Source organism: Thunnus thynnus, chromosome 22, assembly GCF_963924715.1.
Source record: "Thunnus thynnus chromosome 22, fThuThy2.1, whole genome shotgun sequence".
NCBI lineage: Eukaryota > Metazoa > Chordata > Actinopteri > Scombriformes > Scombridae > Thunnus > Thunnus thynnus.
In genome coordinates, this window is record NC_089538.1 from 22,418,861 (window position 1) to 22,433,575 (window position 14,715).

At 38.0% G+C, this 14,715-nt stretch overlaps 1 protein-coding gene across 6 annotated transcripts in view; it reads left to right on the forward strand.

Moving 5' to 3' along the window:
* LOC137174987 (SH3 domain-containing protein 19-like) overlaps nucleotides 1-14,715 on the forward strand; it is a 72,853-nt gene that overhangs the window by 7,155 nt on the left and 50,983 nt on the right. For all 6 annotated transcript variants that reach the window (XR_010925526.1, XR_010925523.1, XR_010925525.1 and 3 more), the window contains exons 2-6: nucleotides 4,128-4,164; nucleotides 10,395-10,435; nucleotides 11,983-12,070; nucleotides 13,428-13,563; nucleotides 14,527-14,701. Coding sequence is in view for 2 of the 6 variants with exons in the window: in XM_067580576.1 (XP_067436677.1) it covers nucleotides 4,128-4,164; nucleotides 10,395-10,435; nucleotides 11,983-12,070; nucleotides 13,428-13,563; nucleotides 14,527-14,701 (477 nt within the window). In the remaining 4 variants the exon portion in view is untranslated. The remainder of the gene's footprint in view (nucleotides 1-4,127; nucleotides 4,165-10,394; nucleotides 10,436-11,982; nucleotides 12,071-13,427; nucleotides 13,564-14,526; nucleotides 14,702-14,715) is intronic.

Consider the following 14,715-nt stretch of genomic DNA (forward strand, 5'->3'; position numbering starts at 1 on the left):
CCAGAAGTATCAGAACAACATTATCATTCGTTTAGAGTCGTGTTTCTGTCCATCTGGTGAATGTAAATCCAATATTAACTCTCTTTTTACTCTTGTTTTGGTAAATCCTGAGAGAAATATCAGAGTCTTTAGCTGCAAATTTCTCAACTATGTTCACCAGCTAGTCACTGAGGGGGAACTGCAGAGTCAGGTCTTCGTTGTGGGTTTGTCGCGAGGAACAACACCTTTGACATACAAGTAACTGATCTTAAAGGGAAACGCAGCTGTCGTCTAAGGTTCTGTCGCTCAATACTGGACCAATTTCAGAAACTGTTGTCCCCATTAGTCACTTAGACACACGATGTTTCCTTTTAAGGATCAGGGCAGATCCAGATGTATTTTAGATGTTTGGTATCAGCTAAAATAAAGCAAACGCAGATACTGTATTCTACCGTGTTTTGTCCACTTCGGCACTGGTCTCCTTTACAACAGTCGAAGCATTTAGCTCAAATATAAACTCTTACTTTCTCTTCCTTATTGGCAAAGAGCAGCAAAACATTCAGCTCCGAGTTTCTCATTTTTAACCGGCGCTGACAGTCGCTTTTGCTGGTTAAGATAACAAACGTTGATGACTGCAGATCATATCCGGTTTCACTAATAAATGTTTAATTCCCTGAGTAACTTGATGTCCAGCCAGAATTAAACTTGGCTGTTGTTGGGTTTCGTTATCTGTGCTCAGCCAAAGATCCTTTGCGAGGTAAGATGCTTCACTCTGTAACGCAGCCGTACATTACGAGTGGACTTTCTGTAGTTTCAACAGCTCTAACAGAGTGATACGTCTTCTCTTTAGCGGATCGCGTCATGTGAATTTCTCCAGTTGAACTTTCATATCATGATAAACTTAATAGTTTGGAACCGGGACCTTCGTTATTGGGAGTAAGTAGCTCGTGAAAAACGGCTACACCTGTTATTTTAATGTGACTATTAATTTTTTTAATGTGATACATATTAAATCAACATTGCATATCTACTTTTATTAGAGGATTGCGATCGGGGTCAGAAACACTTAATTCCTAATAAAAATATTGAATATAGCAGCTTTAAGAAGATTTTGTCTTCTGTCTTTACGATCTTGAAGTTTCCCTGAGCAACACATTGAATCCCCTCTAGCTCTAATCTTTGACCCATGACCTCTGACCCCCCCCCTCCCCATGCCAAAAAAGAAACCCAGCCGATGACGAGCGCTGAGGAAAATGTGCTGCGGTAGGCATCTGCGTGTATGAACGCAACTCCAGCACAAAGCTCAGCCAGGCTGCTGCAGGACAAACATCTGGAAGTGTTAAAACTCCTGATGACTCCAGCAGAATCCCACGGCAGCCAATCACCGCTTCACTTCCTGGAAGCTCTCTGCCAATCATGACGCTGGCCAGAGAAGACGGGCGGTCCGGTTAAGAGTTTTTGGGGACAGTGGAGAGTGGGGGGAAGAGAAGACAGAACAGAGAAAAAGAGAAGTTTAGAGTATTGGAGGAGCAGAAAAAGAAAGGCCAGTCTTTCATCTCTGCAGAATATTTTCCCAAACACGTCAACATTTAGTTTCTCTGGACTTTAAGGGAAACTAAGCTGACCTGTTGATCAGTTTGGGCTGTGGCAAGAAGGAGAGGAGGTAGGAAATGGAAAATGCACACACATACAGAAAAACACAGTCCAGCTCTACTTCTGTGAGAGAAAGAAACTACTCTTTCTCCTTCCTTTTAACTTAAAAAGACGCTGACAGGAGGTTCAGGTGAGGATATGTTAGAGACGTGTATTACACAGGTTCTTTGTTTTCTTTGTTTTGGCTGTCATCTTTGTTGCTCAGGTCTTATTACTCTGTTTTTCTTCTGTGTTACACTTCCTGGAGATTTCCTGTCAATTAAACTAGTGTGTGCAGGAGACTGACATCCTCCTTTTAGATTTTTCTTTTGATGTGGTTTCTGAAGGTGGTGCTATTTTCTTTGTCTGATCAACCACAAATATTGGTTCTTCTTCTTGTGTTTATTCCAATCAAACTGGGAATTAGGGGTCGACTGATTATCAAATCCGATACTTAGCATTTTTACGATTATTGGAACCTTTTTTTTTTATATCCGATTGCCAATATGTGCTACTTTTGTTCTTGATACAGTCGCCTCTCTCTGTCCTTAGTCACCACTCTGTGATCTCGAGCAATGTCCCGCCCACAGCACTATCTGATTGGTTACATGTCACGAGTAATAGCCTATCAGCACTGAAGGCTGTGCATGCTGCCGTGCCATAGACGGCACAGAGAAGACTGTTTTGAAGGTAGGGCAGCAGATATTGCTAAAGTTGCAGGAAACATCACAATCTTTATGATCAATTTCTATGATGACAAACATGACCAGATTCCCAGTTACACCACTGAAAATGCCTCAATAATGCACTTTGTTGCAGTGATAAAATATAAGTTAAGCTAATGTTGAGTCTTGTAGAGCTAACAAAAAAATTAATAAGCTATAACATAATTTCTTGTCACTTACCAGGGCTGGTCTCAACCCACGACTACCAGTAAGGTCACTGGTTACTGAAGATTTCTCTGACTCTGTTTCTTGTATTTGTTAGAGAGGTGCTGGATTGTTGTCAGAGACTTTAGATGTAATGGGAAGTTTATCTAAGGCCTGTTAATCTATACACGGACTGCTTGTACAGTTGTCAGAGTTGAACAGTCACTTCAATTGTTATTGTACATATTCAGCTATAGTAATCATTAGTAATGAAGTAGCCTAGTTTTGTGTAATCTATAACATTTAAACTGTGGTGGAAGAAGTACTCAGATCCTTTTAGTAGAAGTATCAATACCACAGTGTAAAATTACCTCATAACAAGAAAAAGTCCGGCATTAAAAGTACAGAAGTATTACCAACTAAAATCACTTGTTTTGCATCGCATTACATTAGTAATACTGATAAGTCTGCCTAAGCATTTTATTGTTTTAGCAGCTGGAGGTGGAGCCAGTTTAAACTGCTTTGTGAGGGTCATGAGGTCAATCTGAGGGGTCTTGAGATGACTGATTGGGTAAGAAAGAAGAAAAAAAAACATAGTTCTGCTGCATGAAATTGAATTTGGATGAATTTTTCTTTAATCTGTGCATTTTTGTGAAATATTGGAGAGTTTAACCTCTTTGTACCAGTTGTTTATTTGAAACCATGTGAGGGGAAACGTCTCTTTGGTGGAACTGAAGACAACTCTGAGACATCTGAGACACAGACACATACTGATTTAAAAAATTTTTTTTTTTTTTTTGTAAGGGGCCACTAACCGAAAAGTTTGGGAACAATGTGTTTTCATTCATAAGCTCATCATGATGTTATTTTATGTAAAATCTTCATCTGAAAAGTAACTAAATCTGTCAATAAATGTTGTGGAATAGAAGTATAAAGTAACAAAATGAAAGTACTCGATTAAAGTACAAGTACCTTAAAATTGTGGTTCGTTACTTTCCACCACTGCATTTAAAAAACATGATTTTAATTTTTATTGCATCGGTTCTTAATATCGGTTATCAGTCTTCTTGATTATTAATAATCGGTATCGTCCCTGAAAAAAAAAACATCGGTCGACCCTTACTGGAAACGTAAAATGCTTCACTGACTTAAAGGATTGTTTTTCCATCACAAAACCAAATGAAAGACAGGTTTTCACCACTGTGCCAAAATTCTTCCTTAAAGTTTGTGGTTTTTTTGTTTATTGACCCACAAAGCGAGATCAACAACTTGCTAACAAGGATAAATGTTACTCACTGCAGAAGTTTTACATGAAGTGGAAGTTAACATGTATTTTGACTGTGTGTCAATCATGCGAAATGTTTGAAACAGATTTTTTTTTTCTTCTGGGGAAAAACAATGAGAGGATTTTCCCAGGATCTTTTTCAAGGGCTTCGGGAATGTAAACACGTTTTAATCCTCTTCTTTTGCTTAACAAAATATGCCAAAGTTAGTCACAGATAAAAGTTAAATGAGGAAATATATGATCAAGCAATAATTTGACCAAGCACTTAAGTCACTTTGGATACTGAACAGTTTTTGATACTCGATGCTACTGATATATTTCAATTTGGCATCAAATTAATCATAATCTCTTTCTCTTCACAGGTCGTCCTGACAGACGTAAGCCGGAGCATCGTCACAGGTAAGAGGTTTTGCTCTCCTCCCTCTTTTTTTGTCCCACCTGGCAGTTTAATCAAAATATTACCAGGAAGTGTTAATCTGTCTCACATGAAGCAAGATCGTTGTGGCCAAGGAGGTGTGTTTTGATGTTGAAGCCAGGTGAAAGATCAGTAAATCTGATGGTGTTTAAACGCATCAAAAGACGACTTCTACAAACCTGCCGTCACACACACACACACACACACACACACACACGCTGCCGTCTGCTGTTTAACTCTGGTTTGGGACTATTTTCTGCAGCGTCCTCGCAGACTCGCAGGGACAAGTTTTCCCCCTTTTGGTCTGAGTCTGACACACTCCTGAAAGTATTTTGGCTGTTGGCCGGTTGGCATGGCAACTAGCCAGAGAAGTCACAGGGTTTAAAGACTGTGTGTGTGTGTGTGTGTGTGTGTGTGTGTGTGTGTGTGTGTGTGTGTGTGTACCTCGGTTTATTTCACTTGAAAAATGGTAACCAGAGAAACAAAACTGCAGGATAGTCTGCGTAAAAGGGAGTAGATAATGTAAGAGAGTCATTTTTAAGGCTGTTTCTGACCATGTTAAGTAAATAACAGATTAAGTTAGTTTTGTTTTTCATTAGGGTTTTCTATGTGTTATTATCTAAATTTTGTGTTTTAGAGTTTGACCAAACTGCAGTAATAACTTTCAGGTTTTCACTTTAACCAGAACGCATGTTTAAAACTGATCTCCTTACAAAGACAATAGGTATAGTGTAGTAGCAGACCAGCTTCTATCCTCAGTTAAAACCTCTATTGACTTAAAACTTCCTGCAGCAGCTTTATATTAACGACCGTAATCAGCTCTGGAAGGCTTGTTTACCGTGAATCAGACACAGAGAGTGTGGAGTTTGCATTAGCAGCATATTAACGTCGCAAAAGTCCTGTTATTGTCGTTCTCTTCTCAGGTTTTTCTCTTTGTTTGATGTTCAGCCAGCAACTGTTTGGTCTCTTTTTTTTATCTCTGTAAGTTCCCTAAAGTTGCTTTGAAAACTCTCTTGTAAGATTGTTGAGAGTTAGACCTTGATGACAGTTTGTATATCTACATCTGCTAACTTTGCTCATTAACATAAAGGTGTCAGTATGCTTCAGTTGAAGGGCTCTAAGCAAGCCCACTTCTCTCTTAAAGAGCTCTGTGGTGTTTTCTTGTAAACAAATAACAGTTATGTTTACATTCAGTCTTTCTCACCAAAACACGTCGTATGTAGGGCTGTGCGATATGACGATATATATCGTGTGACGAGAGAAAAATGTCTATCGTTTCATATAATGCTCTATCGTTTATATCGTTGTGACGCAAATCACGGCGAGAGTCTGTCCATCTTTTGTGCGGATTACATTGATAATTTACTCTTCTTGGCTTTTTACTTGTGAAGCTTTTATTGCACTTACAATAACATAATGAGTTATGTTGTTGTCAACTCTCCACTGCTGTCTGTGTCTCCTCCGCTGCGCTGCAAACACGCGGAGGGCTCAGCCCCGCGCGCACTGAGAAAGAGCAGAGAAGCAGCGAGACGGTGACCATAAAGGACAGCAAAATGCAGTAGAGACCGTCTTTTATTTATGTTATTTACCAAATGTGTGTGCACTCGTTTAATATCAGCTCAGTGTGAGAGTCTCTGCTGCGTTTTGCTGTCGTTTATGATCACGCTGCTCTACTCTGCTCTCTATGGTTCACCGCGGGCGGGGCTGAGCCCTCTGTGTGCAGGTGAAGTACTCAAGTTGATGACAATTACACTTTTTACGTTACTCCAAGGGCAATAAAAGCTTCAGGAGTAATTTCATTTAATCTACACAAAAGGATGGACAGAGGAGGGGGACCAACTATTTATTCATTGAATTAAAATGTGCTTTATCAGGATATGAAATGACCTGTATTTGGATATGAGATTTTGGTCATATCGCCCGACCCTAATTGTATGTATCCTTACAGTCTAGCTAGGCCTGTCACCATAATTACATTATACAATATATGGACATGATCTTGATCATTTTTGCTGATGTCGATATTGCCTGTTGTATTTACTTCTGTGTTTGTTTACATAAGAGAGCTGCGTAGAAAGAGAGAGAGAGCAGGTTGGCGCTGGCAACCAGAGCAGAGAGAGTAACTATTATGATGTCATCAGTATAGCTGTTAACATAGCAGTGCAGTGTGTGTACAGTTTAGGCTATTTGTCAGAGAATAAATGCTACGACTCCTCAAGACCCAAACCAAGTTCCCATGTCTTGCTTGCCACCTGCTGATTAAAGTGAAGGGGTTAGCCCCGTAGTTAGAGATAGCGGGACCATTTAAGGTGGACCAGCTATTCTCATTGTAGTGACAAGCTGAGCTGCTCCTAATAGAGAGCGGAGAAATGTCTGGCTGCTGAATCACTCCCGAGTTTTGCTGCTAGGGTGGTCATAAATTTGTTTTTGTTTTCTTTTTTAAGACAAACAGAAAATGACTGATGTGTAACTATTTAACTCATAAAATCCTTTTTTTGTGAGCATCACACTTGCCCCAACATATAAAAATGGCTCCTGACATTTCTAGAAACCCTAAAATTCTCCCAAAACTCTTCACTCCCACTAGTGAACATATGCTGGGGGTTCGTCGGCTATGTATGTAGGCTGCAGGTATGGTCTTAGTGAATAAGGTGAAGCTTGGGGTCCTGAGACCTCCCAAATAGGTAAGTATCGGTGTTACCATGTTAACTGCAACTATGGCATAAATTGATGTCAAAATGACAACAATATCGTTTATCGCGATTATTTCTGGGACAATATATCGTCCAACGAAAGGTGGTGACAGGTCACCACTGACACAATTCAATTCAATTAATTTCAATTTGATTAAGTTCAATTTTGAATTCAATTACATCAAATAAACACTAATATTGCATGAAGAGCTTCTCAGTTTATCCTGGGAACTTAAATTTCTTCTACATTTAACAAGTGAGGATCACTGTTGATTCCTTGAATGTTAGAGGCTGAATTTCCTGGTTGTAAAACTGTGGACCAACCCTTTTTTGGGCAAATGCAAGCAGACTCTAAAACATGACTCATCTATATTTTTTTTTTAAGCCTACATGTGCAAAACAGTTCAGCAAGAATAATAAAAAAGACCCGCAGCACTTGCAAGAGCTTCATCATTATGCATATTTAAAGAAATAAATGCTAACACATGCTAAACATCGCTTCACAGTCGCTACTCCTCGGGGTACCCTATGTTTTCATTGGTCACACTATTATTCTGTCACTTTTCGTTTATACAACCAAATATGAATGTCCGCAAGGAATGACTGTACAAAAATATGCACCATTATTCCCATTTGTATGATTTATTACATCCAACCCCTCTTTATGAAGGCTGGTTTTCCATTGAGTGTTCTGAACCATAATAAACTCGCCTTTTATAGGTGTGTATTACATCAATCTCTGCCTAAACTGCTGGATTATCAGCACAGAAAAACTGCATAAAATGCTCAACAACTCTGACTACAGTTGCAAAAATTACCATCGAGTTAAACTAACACCTCTGACAGTCTGAACACAATCTAAACATTTTGATTTTTAACTACAGTGGTACTTGAGAGTCAATTTTACTGTATTTTACTAAGTGTAAGCCCAGTCTCTTTACAGTGAAATGGAGTATTTTTCCGTCACTGTTTAAAGTAAAGTAGTGAGTTTGGATGTTTGTGTGTGTGTGTGTGTTTGGGCAGTGTCAGGGGTGAGTCATGTGTGTCTGTTCATGGTTAGAAGCTCTGCAGTAGAAAAAGACAGAGAGAGACAGCAAGAGAGACTGTTAGAAACAAAGACACACAGAGAACGAAAACAGACTGAAAGCCAATTAATAAAGACAGAGTGAGAGACGAGAGAGAGAAAGTGTCATCTGACTTCCTTCTGTCGACCGGGTGAGTCTGTCTCTGTTGTTTCCTGATCTGCCTAGCAACACCTACTTTTCCATTTAAATAGGGAAAAATAACAATTTCAAGCTTCTCTCTGATCCTGGAGCTCTTGAAACATCTTTAAATCAGTTTGACAGTTTGGGTTGCAGGCGGGTGATGTCTTAGACTTTGATTTACGCTGATGGTCAGGGAATAACAAGGAATTTTCCAAATTCTCTTTACGGGAATTTAGCAGATTCTTTTAGAAGATTAAGAGAAAAAAACATTTAAATGATTGCTCTGTCCAAACGTAATAAAATCCACCAACTAGACGGAGCCAGACTAGCTGTTTCCAGTGTTTATGCTAAGCTAATTGGCTTCTGCTGATAGCTTCATATTCACCGACAGACACGAGCGCGCTATCAGTCTTCTCTCATCTAACTAACGCCAGAAAACAAATAAACATATTTCCCAAAATGCGGAACTTTTCCTTTTACAAATCACAAAGGGAGAAAATGTTTAGTTCTTGGAATCGCTCTAAGTGGGTTTCCATGCACCCTTTTTTTTTTATGTACTATTTCAATTTGCACGTACACAAACATGAGTAAAAAGTCTAAATACTGCAAAAAACCCCCAACTTTACACTTGGATGAGGTGGAAAAGTTGATGTATTGGTAAAAGCAAGATGTGACACAGTGCAATGGGAACAGATTTAGTTAATAATTGTGGATTAAATGTCTTAAACTCTCACAAAACAGTTGTGGATGGAAACGCACATCAATTTGCATTTTCTTTTATCGTTTTTCTGAAATTTAGGTAAAAACTTGCACTGCATTTAGATGGAAACCTGACATAGTTCATGGAAAATTATAATTTGATAGCATGTTTCTTGTGTGAAACATGCTATACATACTGTACGTCATGTTGAAGTCAATCCAATGTGTTTCGACCAGTATGAGGCTTCAGCCACGAGGCGACCAAACGTAGCTTCATCCCCAAATTTGGCTACTTTGCAGCTGTGATTAAAATGTTTCATATTTATAATGAAAGTAGTTCTCTGTAGGTGCCGTCCAACGTCTGCAGTAGCATTTTTGTTTTAGGGTTGAACAATTTGATGATAGACATTGTGAGACTATGTACATTTTTCTGCAATCAGAGGTTTTATCAGACCATTAATACCATGGTAGCTGGTCATATTAGGCAATAATCAGTGTGATGATGAAGTACCATGATTTGTTGAGTATATAATTTGCTGGATTAACCAAAAACATCTTAAAATGTACTTATTGAATTACAGTTGTGTGTAAAAGTATTAGTCACTAAATATAAAGTGAGGAATCTTTCAAAAATAAAGCCATGAATAGTTTTTATTTATCATTTAACTTCATGCAAAGTTCAATTATCAATCACAATGAAAAACAACAGTGTTGATCAAGGTGTTTTCACAGAACAAGTTGAAGATACAGGAAAATACTTAAAACGGTACAAACATAAATAGATAAGTAACTGATGTGTTTGTTTATTGTGTTCAGTCTGTCCTGTGGGATGTAAAAGGAAGTTTCACTCTTAAACCAGGATGTGAACTTGAAGATTTCCTGTGTAATCAGTGTTTTGTAGATACTGTCAGTTTCCTCTGATGAGGACAATCAGCTGTTAGTTTGGATCTGACTCTGTGTTTTATGTCCAGAGCATCTGTCCTTCAGTCTTTTTTAGTTTTGTAGCACTTAAAGCATCGACTGCTTTACTTTTTGCAGACTTGGGGCTGTTTCCCCCGAGAGTTGGGTACGATTTGATGAAGTGTGAAAGCCGTTGTTGTGTCTGGGTGTGAAGAGCGATGATCCACTCTGCACAAAGTAAAGACATTACCATACGTGCACTGATACGGGAATAAGAAGGTGACTTCGATAGGGAATATGTAGTTGTATGATGGTGAAATATGAAGTGTAGGACATCCAAACACAAATGGTAACAGAATCAAAATAATGGAGTGAAACGCCTTTGTTGTTCTTGTCAGATTTATCAGATCAAATCGAGGTGTGATGGGAAAGCAAAGTGGAGCTCACAGATAAATTAAAACTTAAAAATAAACAACTGTTTCCAGTGTTTTTCTGTGTAATAAAACGGGAGAAAACATGTGCGGAGATCCAACGCTGACGACTGGGTGGGATGACCAAGCTATATTTGTCACTGGAAAACAGAGAGAGAGAGAGAGAGAGAGAGATTTACCGAGGGAGGATGTTGCAACAGAGGTGAAATAATGTGACTCATGTTTTCCTTTTTTTTCTTATTCCTCCCTCTCTGTTTTTTTTTTTTTTTTTTTTCTTTCTCTGTAGCCAGGGTCCGCTCTCCTCCATCAGAGCTGTCATAAAGAGAAGTGAGTATTCATGGAGATCATTCCTGTGCAACGAAGCGGCAAAAAAAGCCAAATATGTCCGTACGCCACACATTCATTTCACTAAAGAAAGAGAAGGAAGTTTAAATAATCAGCTCTACAGCCTGAAATCACTGCATGTAATCACTCTACAGAGAGATTCAGGGGTTTCTGTTGGACATAAATGTTGGAAATGTTTTGGAAATGATGTTAAGAAAAGAATCTACAGATGAAATCAAAGGTGTAAATAGAATAAAATTCATTATCTTAAATAGAATAAATAAAGTAGCCTCATTTGGTCAATGGCACCATGAAGAATATGCAGTGTACAGATTCATATTGACCTTAATAAAAGGTCTCTTAGTTCCAATGTAGGTAAATTTTAATTATACTTTAATATTACTTCAATTATATTTTAGACTGTGGTTTGATTCCATCTTTGTGGCAGCAGTTTGGGGAAGACCCTGTCACTGGTTTAACATGACATAGTGTAAATGAAATGTTTAGCTATCAAATTTGGCTGTAATGTTCACGTGTCCACATATTTTTGTCAATGTCAGTTTGTCTTAGAAAGCCTGAATCCATCCAAACGTATTGATCTAAACTGTAAAAGATTCATTTTTCAAGGTGCATCAAAGTAAACTTTTGATTGTAAAGATGAATATTTTTCTTTGGTGCTCGTATGTTGACTTTTAAAAATGTAAAAGAGTTTTAAGTGTAAAGATGGTCACTCCTCCAGCAGAGCTTTGCAGATATCTGAAGTCCATTTGAATCGTTGCCTGAATATTTTCCATTTTTAAAAATGGAAAATATTCAAGATTTAGTCATTTTCTTGTATATTTGCACAAGCAAGAGAACCGAAATGCTGTTCCTCCCAGCCCACAACAGTGCAACAACAACAGAAAGGATAAAGATGTACTGTATATCTAAAAATTCCCTTTAAACAATGTTAAAACATATAAATCCCAAGAGAAAAAAACAAAATAAAAAAAGAAAGAGCAAGTTAGCAGCACAGTGCATCTAGAGTCTCAGTTTGATGTAAACACAGCACCATGTTAGGTTTGACCTTTTGTGGGTTAATACATCAAAATACAACCATAACATAGATGTCTGTCACCTAATTTATTTTTCATATCTTGACTTGAGTCTCTTCATTATTTGACAACATCACATCAGGGCTGAAAATATCTTGTTTTGTCCAACAAACAACCAACAACATACCCAAAATATTCATGTATGACAAATAAAAGCATAAAATCTGCATATTTAAGAACCTTAAACCAGCAAATTTCTGGCATTTTTGCTTAAAAATGACTAAAATAATTATTTGATCAAAATAGTTGCAGATTCATTTTCTGTTGATTGACTGATTGTTGGACCTTTAAATCACGTATATATTCTACATCTGCTTTGTTAATCATCTAATTGAACCTGTATGATGCTTGCAATAGATTTAATATTCCATGAAGCTTTTACTCACCTTCTTGTCTTCAGCATTACATCTTTGTCAAAGTCGCTAACTTGCTGTCTCTATGTTTTCTGTCCGTCAGCGTCAACCAGGTCAACGTCTCTGTCCGAGACGCCCCGAGAACGAGACAGAGAGCGAGAGAGAGACAGGGACAGAGAAAGAGACAGGAGGTAAGACACTGCTGGATTGTCTTAATGTTATTAGATTTTATTGCACAAATACAGCTGCTTTAAGGGGATAAACCAGGAAGTATGTGTGCAGCGGAGCAAACGTGCTTCCTGAATGTTCAAATGTAGTTCTGCTCTCCGTGGGACAACATATTTGCCAAATAACAAACACTAGACCTTTACCTGTTTACCCCTTTAGTCTGAATCACCTCACCTTACTACAGATAATCTCCAAGCAAATATCTTATTGTTCAGAAGTATAAAATGACAGAGAGAAGGTCCCGTTAGAGTAGTTGGTTACCGGGTTGTACACAAGTCAAGTCATGAAAAGAGAGAGAGTGTTTGTAGTCAACAAGCAAGCGTGACCTTTACTGTTTACAGTAAATAAACTCCATGTAAGGAATTTACTGGTGGGGCGTTTTATTACTCAGCTCCTTCCTGCTTTATATTTACACACTTTAATCAAACATTTATAAACCTTTCTCTAATCGTTAAGATATCACAGCTGAGCTACGTTTCCTTGACTATGAAAGCTTGTTTTTTTTTCTTGTGTTTTATTAGATTGAAGTGTGATCTGATGCATGTGCGGTAGACATGTATATATGCAAAAGCTTATTAGAGGCAGGCGTCAGATTCACAATATGAAACAACATCTTTATGAAAAAGTAACAGGCTGAAACAACCAATCAGAGGATGAGTCAAACTTTAAATACCTGAGACAATTGTAACACCAGTAACTCATAAAAACATCCTTAAAATAAAACAATGAATGTCAAAATCCATAAAATACAAACGAACATGGAAATAGAAAAAAAAGATGAAAGATTAGATGGGTAATATAAAATAAGAAATAAAAAGTTATAAAGTGGAAAGTGAAGGCAGACCTGACAATAATTAGTCTATGACCATAATTAACAATTACTTTCATTATTGATTGATCCACTGATTATTTTCTCAATTTATTGGTTAACAGTTTGGTAATTCAAGTAAAATCGTCAAACACTTGATGTCAAACAGCTTCTCAAATGTGAAGATATGTTTGCTTTTGTCCACCTCTGACAATATCTCTGTAAATTAAGCATTTTTGGGATTTTTTGGCTTTTAACCAAACAAAACAGTCACTTTAAAGACGTCTCTTTGGCTCCAGCTAACTGTTAATCCAAATCCAACTGTCTTTTTTAATTGGAAACACATGATGTTTCATTATTAATCGAACAGACTTCCTTTGTGGAAAATTAGTTTATAAAAACTGGAAATTTTAAGCTATTACATCAGTCCCTCTGCTGTGAAACATGCCATGTGTCTTTATAAATGTTGATTCCTCCGTTTCTGACTTCCTTTTATTTGGATTTGTTGCTAGGCGACCAGAGATCACCATCTTGTCAGCTGAACCACTAGCCTCCACGTCCTGGTTCCCTGGAGCTTCTGGAGGATTCCCTCCTCCCCCTCCTCCTGCTGCACAGATCTGGGGACCCACGATCCCTCCGTCCATACAGGTAATGATGAGGTATCAATGAATATTAATATAGATTAAGTCCTTTTTATTAAAGGTCTTCTTATCTCTGACAAGGAGGTTTTCAGTCATGTTTGTTTGTTCGTTAGCAGTTTATCACAAAAACTTTTCAGCAGATTTCAGGGAAATTTAGAGGAAAGATTTTGGTGTGAAGCGATAAGACTCATTGCCTGCAGGTGTCACCAGCAGCTCTAACTTTCTTCGCATGCAGGTGTCACCTGTGTTAAAATTGCAGCAGTTGTTCTTTTCTTTGCCTGCAGGTGGCGATATCAACATGTCAACAGCTGCAGGTTTAAACTGCTATTACCGTTTCCGTACCTATAAGCGGCTCAAGTTAACATGTGCAGAACTGTTCTGAAAATGGCCGATCAGCTCCCTCTAGTGGAGAATCTGTACCCTGTTAAATGTGAATGGTTGAGTTTGTGAGCTTTAAGCTGCTTCTACGAGATGTTTAGTGCTGAGTGAGGAAATTGTAGCTTTTAATTTATCCAGAATTGTACAAGTTTTGTGTTCACGATGCTTATTTATTATTGTCAAACTAGTTGGAATTAAGTCATGGAAAACACTGATTGTCTGCAGAGAAAATGACAAATCCAGAACAAAAGTGTACAAAAAAATCTAGCTAATTGTTTTGATTACTTTTTTAGTAAAGGATTATTTTGTCAGTTAATCACTTAATTGTTTTGCCTATAAAATGTCAGAAATGGTACAAAAAAAGGCTTATTATAATTTCCCAGAACCTTGTTTAGTCCGACCAACAGTCCAAAATCCAAAAGATATTGATTTTACTGACTCAATAATGACAAATAAAAGTATATATCACAGAAATGATTAATCGATTATCAAAACAGTTAATTAAGTTTCTGTTGATCAACTTATGTATTAGTCAAGCTTTACTTGTATCTTTGTTGTGATTTAATATTTTCGTTGTGTGTTTCCTCCTCAGCCTCCTCCTTCCTATGAGGAGGTGATCAGGGAGAAGACACAGGAGCAGGTTCTCCATCCCTCTTCCTCCTCCTCGTGCTCCTCCTCATCCTCATCCACATCACGTCCAGTTTCTACAATAACCATCGCCACCCAGACCGACCCAGGAGCTGCTCCTGATCCTCAAGACTCGCAGGGTGAGAGGAGCTCC